The following is a 9,420-nucleotide window of genomic DNA, read 5'->3' on the forward strand; positions in this document are numbered from 1 at the left end:
TAAGTAAGTTAGTACGTTAAGTTAAGTTACGTTAAACGTAAAGGTAACGGTAAACGTAAAGTAAAGTAAGAACGACCAACTAATATATATATTATATGTGTGTGTGTGTGCTATATATATATATATATATATATATATATATATATATATATAATATAAACATTTTAAAGAAACCTGTTATATGAAAGAAAACATTAGCATGCTAACTACGCTCGAACCAGGAATAGGTACCTCATCCTGGGATCATATACAGAGGGTTGAGTACGTTATATTATATAGATTTTGAATATGAAAATTAGCAAGTCATGTGATAACTACAGCCAATATAAAGACGCAATGGGATGGCACGTATCACATATAAATTTTGATGTCTGATATTTCGTAAGTGGTGTGATGCAATCGAAAATTGATTGCTTTTTGGAAGTGTATGTAACAGCCCTCTCAGACGCAAAATATTCAAACTCTCAAATCATAAAGATGTGTTCAGATCAGGGGTTTACGATTATCAAGATGATGATATACTTTTAACTTAATGGCATTGAAAAGCCAAGGAATGTGGATCAACTGGGGGACTTCAGGACTACCCAGAAAAAGACCTGTAACAATTCATACCTGAGAAGTGGTGAACAAAAAGTGGCGTCTTGGAACAGCTGAAAATGCATAAACACAACCGTCAGTAGCAAAAGCCATACACTTGCCCCAGGCAACAGCACGCATTATAATCAAAAAGAATTTCCATCTAAAGTAACACAAGTTGCTTGCACAACACATCCGTTCAACCAACCATCTCAAGCAGCTGGAGAATGAAACAGATATTTATGCGATTCCTTACAAATACATACTGGTCAAATTACCTGAAACCAACAACGTCTATGTTTCTGTACAATTCGCCTTTTGAAACTGGAAATGGAAAACCGTCATCCTCGTACACTAGATGGATTATGGAAAGCAAGCAGGGTAGAGTGGTGTGATTTGGGCATGGCATCCTTAACATGGATCATTTTGCAATGGAAACTGTGTTGCAGGGCTATAATCAAGACTCGCGATCGTCAGACAAAGAATGGTCAGATGTGGTGACATGGACTATAGCGATGTGGCGAGGCTAGAAAATCGTTCTAATTTAGCATACTCAACGTTTGAAAAAGTCACCATAGAAATTTACGGAGAATCCTAACCAAATCTAGAATGTTCCCAGTGATATTTTTACCCTTTTTTATTCCATATCAAACATTTACAGTCTATAGAAATGTTCTAGCTATAATTGATAAGATTATTTCCGAATGGCTATTTATGTATCTTTCCAGAAGCATTTAATAAAATTAGTTTTAACTTTTATTTTTAGATCTAATTAAATTATTTTTGGGTATATTTTAACGTATTTAATTTTTAATGTGGATTGTATTTTTATGTTTGTATGTTTTGAAAAATACATATTTAATTAATTTAGGTTATTTAACTTTAGTTCAAAACAGGTTATATATCTTATGTTTATTTACGTTATGATAACAAAGTGTTTCAGTTGTCTTGTTTTACTATGTAAACGTTTTCTATAACCCACGTTTTAATCGGTATAACATGAGCTTTTAAACATATGTTTTACAGATCAACGAGATGACAATTCAGGTGAATGACTTGAGAGGAAAATTGTAAGTTCTAGTTACCAGTACCTCTATTGTTTTAGTCTTATTACTACCTCTGTTGTTTTAGTCTTATTACTACCTCTATTGTTTTAGTCTTATTACTACCTCTGTTGTTTTAGTCTTATTACTACCTCTGTTGTTTTAGTCTTATTACTACCTCTGTTGTTTTAGTCTTATTACTACAACAGTTTTTATAACACTAGAGTACTACAGATCTGTTTTTATAACACTAGAGTACTACAGATCTGATTTATAAGAACGTAACACTACGAAGCAGTTTCCATGAGAACCAAGAAAAAGACTAAGAACAAAGTATTCATTACAAATGAGTTAAAAAAACCATTGAATGTATTTTTATAGTAAATAATTGTGAACAGAGGTAATAAAACATACATGGAAAATACTTTTAAAATGTAATTAGATTTTTATAATTATCACCAGCTGTTTTGAAACGTTTTGCGTATCCGTGGACGCAATATAAAAAGTATAAACTGAATTATATTAACAAAGAATTATGTAATGAAACAGGGGAATACTAGATTCTAGAAACAGCCAACTGGAAATGTTGTTTATGATGGTATATATGTGTTAAAGATTTCTTTCCTTTTTCACCAGAGGTGAAACTTAAGAGAATCTGTGACGTACAGGCCTAATGCATTCCTTGATTGGTCGTACCCTCTGCTGTGGGCTGTTAGTCTCGCCTATTCAAGGCTCATCAGCACAGCTTGGGTCAGCAAACCAAAGAAATATCATGAGGCCTCTTACAATGGTGAATTGTGAGGAAAGATTTTGTTCATGATAATTTAAGTTGTTAAATAACTTCGAGTGAAGCGAACCTTTGGACAGAACTCGACTCATTGGTTGGTTGGTTTTTCATAGAACTATATATATACAGAAATTGGTTTTACGTATCATCTATAAACAATTCTGGTGATACAGATGTTGACAGAGAACTTGTACTTACCATGATTTTACTTTTTTATCATATTAGTGTGAAACCAACTTTGAAAAAAGTGTCCAAGTATGAGGGAAGGTATGTATGCTAATAATTCTTTTGTAACTTGCATGAGTTCGTCTTAAGTTGTTAAGCTCAGAAGACGTAAACCTTAACCTTTAACGTGTAGCTCGTTATTGTTTTGTAAGAGTTTAGTAACCAGCTTTAAAAAGTTTGTTTGCTAAGTGTCACGATCTCTTGTGTGCAAAACCATGCGGCTACAGATAATATGCAGGTATAGCCGATAATTTTTAATGTTTTTAGCGATGAAGTCAACTAGTTATGTGACACAAACCCGTACTAATTTTATTGTTATTTAAGGTTTGAGAAACTCCAAGCCATTGCTAAAAACGCTGATAAGGACTTTCGCGCCAACCTGAAATCTGTCGGCAAGGACAAGTTCAAGCTTGACGAAGAGGTGGAGGTGGTATGTGTCAAATAATTTCCTGTTTTATATTAGGTTATAACTAGTAGAGTATCTAGTGGGTGGGAAGCCCGTGGCAGCCACCTTGCGGCCCTAAATGAGGTGAGCAGGCGTTAAAATCAGTTAGATGTTTCTTTGTTATGACCGAGCTACTATTTTATCATTTAAAAAATACGGTTTTCTATTCTCCAGAATAAATCGAAACAGAAAAGAAGTTATGAAAGAGTGTCACGTGTATCGTGCAATGTAGTTCAGATTATAATTATTAATTTGTTTGGGTATCGAAACCCAATTTTTAACATTATAAGCTTTCACATTTCCCGCTAAATCACCAGGATGCTCTTACTCCCCCTGGCTCTCGTTACGTTTCGTAAACTTTACTCCTAGTGCAGAGTACTAACCAAAGGTAACACACATTTTTAGCCGAGGCATAGCGCCTCATAGAATGGCTCCGAGTTTTTTTTTTTGTTCTTGTTCAAGTACAAACTTTTAGCTCGTAGCTCCGTCATCTCGTGACCGATTTAAGATCTAATTACAGTTTTGGCCTTAGGAGGTCAAACCCTTTCGATTGATGTATTTGACCACGCCCAAGGTATCAGAGATTAATTTATTCTAATCATGTCTAAAATAATTTCAGTTTGAGGGTAAGCTGGTAGAGATCCCGATGAGTAATAAAATCGAATCGGGTATACGTGTACGCTTCATGCTTGGTATTGCCAGCGCAAAAAAATGTAGCTAATAAAAAGGGGGGAAAAAATGTCTCGTTGATTAATTTATTTTAATCCTACCTAAAAGGATTTCAAGTGCCGCGGCTTTTGAGGATTCCCTCATGTTCGCAGTTATACAGAGAAAGTATTGTATTGATTACACCCGATAAAAGGAAGAACGATAACGTGAACGGTATTTTAAATACTTACCAGTTAAATCCAATTCTACATCAAATAAACAAAAACAAAAAAATGGTTTTAAAACTTTGTCACAAGATGGTGTTTAATGGTTTGTTTTGAATTTCTCGCAAAGCTATGTTTTGTATGTATAATGGGAGTGTAACTCTAATCTTTTGTCCGAAAACAGAATCTGCCCTGTCGGGCAAAAACGGAACCTTCTTTTCAGCCAGTCAAAATATGTTTCCATTAACAAATTGTGTATTCGTGACCTTAGCCGTTTGTTACGGATTTCATGCTTTTTTATGTTAGTTTAGTAGTGTTTCATTATGTATTCCTCACATTTTTATTTTGCTGTTACTTTTGTGTTACGATTATAAACTATTTACAAATTTGTTTACATGTGAAAGAAGTCCTACTGTTTTTCATCCGTTTCTATATATAAATTAGCTACCCTTTAACTTACTAATCTCAGTGTTTTGTTACTTTGTTAGTTAATGTGATTTGTCATTTGAACGCCACCATTGGTTTTTTTCAACGTATTGAGCTAAAGGACTAGGTCAGAGGCTCATAATGTACACCCAAAATTTAAAACTAATGATCTTGGGGAAGGCAATCGGGCAGTCATCATAACCAAATAGTGAGGTTTACTGTCATTTTTGAGATGACCCCTACAGCTGAAAGTGCAAGACGTTTTCAGCAGACTTATTGCGACTCGAAAGTTGAGCCTTTCGATCCGCAGCCCGAAAAAATCCCTAATACTTCACGTTAAAATTATATGTAGAATACTTTGTCCCTAATACTTTACATTAAAATCATATCTAGAATACTTTGTCCCTAATACTTTACATTAAAATCATATCTAGAATACTTTGTCCCTAATACTTTACATTAAAATCATATCTAGAATACTTTGTCCCTAATACTTTACATTAAAATCATATCTAGAATACTTTGTCCCTAATACTTTACATTCAAAGTGTATCTGGAATACTTTGTCCCTAATACTTTACATTCAAAGTGTATCTGGAATATTTTGTCCCTAATACTTTACATTAAAATTATATGTAGAACACTTTATCCCTAATACTTTACATTAAAAGTGTATCTGAAACACTTTATCTCTAATACTTTACATTAAAAGTATCTCTGGAATATTTTATTTATTTTATTTTATTTCTGGAATTTTCCGATTCAAAATCTAAATTTGTAAAGAAAATTTATTATCCATTAAAAGTTTATTAAGACTTGTTTTTCCTTAAGAAATACTCATAGTGTATTTTATGGTTGTGGTCGAGTCAAATGTGACTAAATAAAAAAAAATATATGCTTAGCAGTTCAACCCCTCAAATCTTCATATCAACTTCTGTTTTTTTGTTGTAGTGCTATATGTTTATATGTGACAGTCAAATCCCTGCCTTATGTCTAGGCATTTGTTCAGTTTTTGTGTTGTGTACTTACATCCTTGCGTGTTCTTTGTTTCGCAGAAGAAAAAGGGGGCGCCAGAATGGGCAAACAAGTAACCCTCGTCTTCTTTTGCCGCTCGTTTCAGTTTGTGGTGGTGCACAGCTTTTTCTATTTTTACTCAAGTATACCATATTTAGTGTAGAAATAACATTTGATCTCCTTTTCTTAAATTAAGTAATGTCACTTGCCTTTAAGATAACTATAAATAGATGTCTGTATGGATTTTTAAAAATCTTATAAATTATATCTATTACATTCTGTCTATTAGTTTTCACTGAAGAAACCAAAATCAACGTTTGATATTCGAAAAGTTTTAACCTGATGTGACTCCCAAATGTTTGAAAGTCTTAATAAATATTCTCATTATTATTCACGTTTTCAATAACTGTCTCAATTTCTGGCGAATAAAGTTTTCCTTCACATTGAAACAAATTTGCTGAAACACCTTGTTCTATCCAATAATTATTCCATTAAATAAGTTGATGCATATATTGATTATGTTAGAACTGTGGAAAGAAAAGGAATTCACTGGACCATCTCCAAGAAAATATCTAAAGTCGCCTTTTACTGGTGTGTGAAAAACTACAACCTAATGTCGCTGTCGAAAGGAATATTACAATAAAGAGTATAACGGGAACATAGATTAATAATTATGATATCGTTTTAGTAAAACACATAACCGTTGAAAGTACCAGCTACAGATAACAGCTTTTGTTGTTGTTGTTTTTTTAATGCTGAGCTGCTATAACTCAGGTAATCAAATCATGTGACTAGTTTTGAAGCAATCGAACCACGTGGCTAGTTTTTAGGCACTGAATCAGGCAATCGAACCATGTGGCTAGTTTTAAGGCACTGAATCAGGCAATCAAATCATATGACTAGTTTTTAAGCAATCGAACCATGTAGCTAGTTTTAATGTTCCATTTTCCTTCTAATTGAAACCCCTTGCGTCACCTAACTTAAAGTCTTGTCGAAAAAAATATTAGTATTGTTACTGAGAATGTTAAAATATAATTCACATAGACGTGATTATTTCTAACTTATTTCCGTGTTAGAAATAAGAGCTGTTGAGTTCAAATTTATCGTAAGAAACAAAAAAAAAACAATAACAAAAAACACGAAGTATGAAAATATTATCAAACGTCAGTACAACAAATAATAGAGAAAATTGTTGTTAAAGTTCAACACAATAATTTATACTGTAATCGAATGATAAACTATTCTGTAGTTCGAACTCTGATAAGTGGAGTACGTTTTTCTTAATGTAAAAAAGGCTTATGATAGAGGAAATAAACTTTCATAGAAGAACAGCAGCTTATTTCACACCAGGGTTTAATATTTTTACATTTAGATTTGACTCCATACCCGGGACTTTTACTTGTAAATGGAAAAACCTTTACTTTTTTCTTTCTTTACAAGCGTGCTTCAACAGAACTGGCAAATTAGTTTTAATAAAATTATTTATCTTATATATTTATAGTAAATTGTATTAAAATACCTGAAAAATAATAGTATGAAATATTACTTACAGGAAAACTTGTATAAATTATACACATATATAGAACCTTAGGCCTAATACTAGTATCAAACAAAAAATAGACTATCCTTTATAAGATTAGGCCTACAAAGTGGCCCAATAAAGTTAATTATAAAAAAACTTTTTGTTTGAATTAAGAAGTAACGAAATCTAATCACATTTTAACATAAGAGATACCAGAAGGAACTAACCGAGTGCAAAATTGAAATTGTGATAGGTATTGTCAGTTACTTCTGCCTGGTCAGTTTTGATGTCGATCTAAACAGACGAATGTCAGTAGAGACAGAAAGATTACATTCAGTTGAAAAGATTTATTTCAGTATTACTTCTATAAAACTAAACTGGTAAAAAAAAAAACATTTGTTCATGTGGAGTAAAAACCTTTTACAGAATAAACATCGGTAAATTTCATTGACATTTATAGGATACCATCATGGAGACTGTATTACAGACTTATTCTTGAATGCCATTTACACTCCTTCTGTTTCAGTAAGATAAACAACGAAATAAAAGCACCAAAAGAAACCTTTAATTTTAAAACAAAAAATTATACATTTAATGAAAGATACGGTTCCTTTGTTTAAGCAACAAAGGCTATAAATTCAGCTTTGATTTGGTTCCCAAAGAGAAGCCGAGGGTTACTTTTTATTTCATTGATGTCACCCTGAAGATGATTTCGAAGATACCAGTTTCTATCCTTCAGGAGCAGGTATGGTTTAGTTTAGTTTAAAGCTTGCAATATATGTATTCATATGTATGTGTGTGTGCTTATATATATGTTGGTGTTTGAATTTTTGATGTAAATGCTTGTTTTTGAAACAAAAAAAACGCGTTCAGAAGTCCATTGTTACTTGAATTGTTCATTTTGTTTGTCTCCTGGTTTTGTAGTGTAAAGCAAAACCTAAACCCATTGTTTCATTCTGTTTAATTGTGAAACTCGTTGTACGAATATAAATAATTCCGATGTTTTATTTATTGAATCCAACATAATCTATAATTCAAGTGAACAACTTTACGGCAATAATCAAATATTCTGATATAATACCGAAAATATTTCGATGTTGACCGTGTTTCATCATATGTTTGCATATTTTTCCATCGAGTCTCAAGACTTGACATTTGCTCCAGCTTCAATGGGGCAGTTCTGTTATTCATTCCAAGAAACCAAAAGCAAACCTTTGCCTTTATCATTCAAGTGTTTAAAAGTTTTAATTCTGCGTTTGTATAGATAGATATAAATGTTTAGCTTACAAGACAATACTTGCAACTACAATGAAATGTTTGTGACCTTATTTTCTGTCTGATAAAATACCAAGTTTGAGAGTATCTACGAAGCTCTGTGTTAGGGCTAGGAACATTCTTACAGCTCTTTCGTTTACTATCTGCTTTGTACACTAAAGAATTATAAAGGATTACAATTTAAGGACATATATAAGGGTCGTCATCACAACTTGTATCTATACTTACTAAATCAACCTTTTTGGATTTATCCAACTTGACATTTATAACCATTTGGTGCGAACATACTTACCTCACGGTGTCACAAAAACTTTTCCTCGTAGTGCGATATCGCAGCTTTATTGGGGTCCAGATCTTCTTCGGAATTTAGGTTCTTGTTTGGACCCGGAAGGGTCAGGTGCAATCTTGACCTCGTCAATCGGAATACTCGCACGTCCTTGAATTTCCCGCCTTAGTACCGCGCGTGCGTAGGACACCGAGCAAAAGCGCAACTAGTGGATTTTGATATTGAAAAAGTAACAATAAAGGTCAAATTCTAAATTTTATGTTATTGAATAATTGATACTTTTCGAGAACCATCCAACATTTAATTTTGCATTTAAAGAGTTAAGGCCAAGACTATAATAGGTATATATTATATGTTTAGTCTAACAGACCCGAATGGGCGTTGGGAAAGAAGAAAGAGGATGGCGAGAGAAAGATGACAGATGAAGAAGAAGAGGAATAAATTTCGCCACCTGTTATAAAAATTCAACAGAGCCACTCCTCGATTCGCTAGCGATCCCAGAGAGAGCCAATAACCATTTGTGAAAGAGTAGATTACACCATCTGGATGTATACCGCAGACAAGAAGTTCTGTGTCGACCAATTAGGAACCTGATGGATGACTTAGCGAGTAGGGTGCATCTCTGTATTTCAAATAAAGAATAATTAATTACTTAGAGTCACCAGTTTGTACTCTTAGCCTCCCGGAATTTGTAATTACAGAATTTTGTTTTTACCAGTAAAATATTTCTACTATTATTGGTGATACTGTTTTTGTTTCTATTTTTGCTTCAATTTTTGAAGTCACGTAAATTTCAAATATTCCAACATACTTCAATTTCACTATACTTCTGAAGAAAAGACGAGCGTTAGAAGGGCTTCAAAAATAGGAAATTTTGAATCAAAATTCCAAATCTAGAAGGCTATTATCGTTTTGTTTTTCAAATTCAGTTCACCCTAAAGTTTGTTTT

The 9,420-nt window shown here is 32.9% G+C and overlaps 1 protein-coding gene across 2 annotated transcripts in view; it reads left to right on the forward strand.

Annotated features, from left to right (window-relative positions):
- Positions 1 to 9,208, forward strand: part of LOC106476238 (troponin I-like) — a 14,051-nt gene extending 4,843 nt beyond the window's left edge. Inside the window, exons 4-7 of one of the 2 annotated variants that reach the window (XM_013936904.2) lie at positions 1,603 to 1,646; positions 2,632 to 2,673; positions 2,956 to 3,061; positions 8,832 to 9,208. In XM_013936904.2, coding sequence (XP_013792358.1) covers positions 1,603 to 1,646; positions 2,632 to 2,673; positions 2,956 to 3,061; positions 8,832 to 8,912 — 273 coding nt within the window. In that variant the 3' untranslated portion in view covers positions 8,913 to 9,208. Of the gene's footprint in view, positions 1 to 1,602; positions 1,647 to 2,631; positions 2,674 to 2,955; positions 3,062 to 5,429; positions 5,665 to 8,831 lie in introns of those variants that run through there. The other variant, XM_022380170.1, reaches the window with a different exon arrangement.
- Positions 9,209 to 9,420: the final 212 nt, after the last annotated feature.

Source organism: Limulus polyphemus, unplaced genomic scaffold, assembly GCF_000517525.1.
Source record: "Limulus polyphemus unplaced genomic scaffold, Limulus_polyphemus-2.1.2 Scaffold10107, whole genome shotgun sequence".
Lineage (NCBI taxonomy): Eukaryota > Metazoa > Arthropoda > Merostomata > Xiphosura > Limulidae > Limulus > Limulus polyphemus.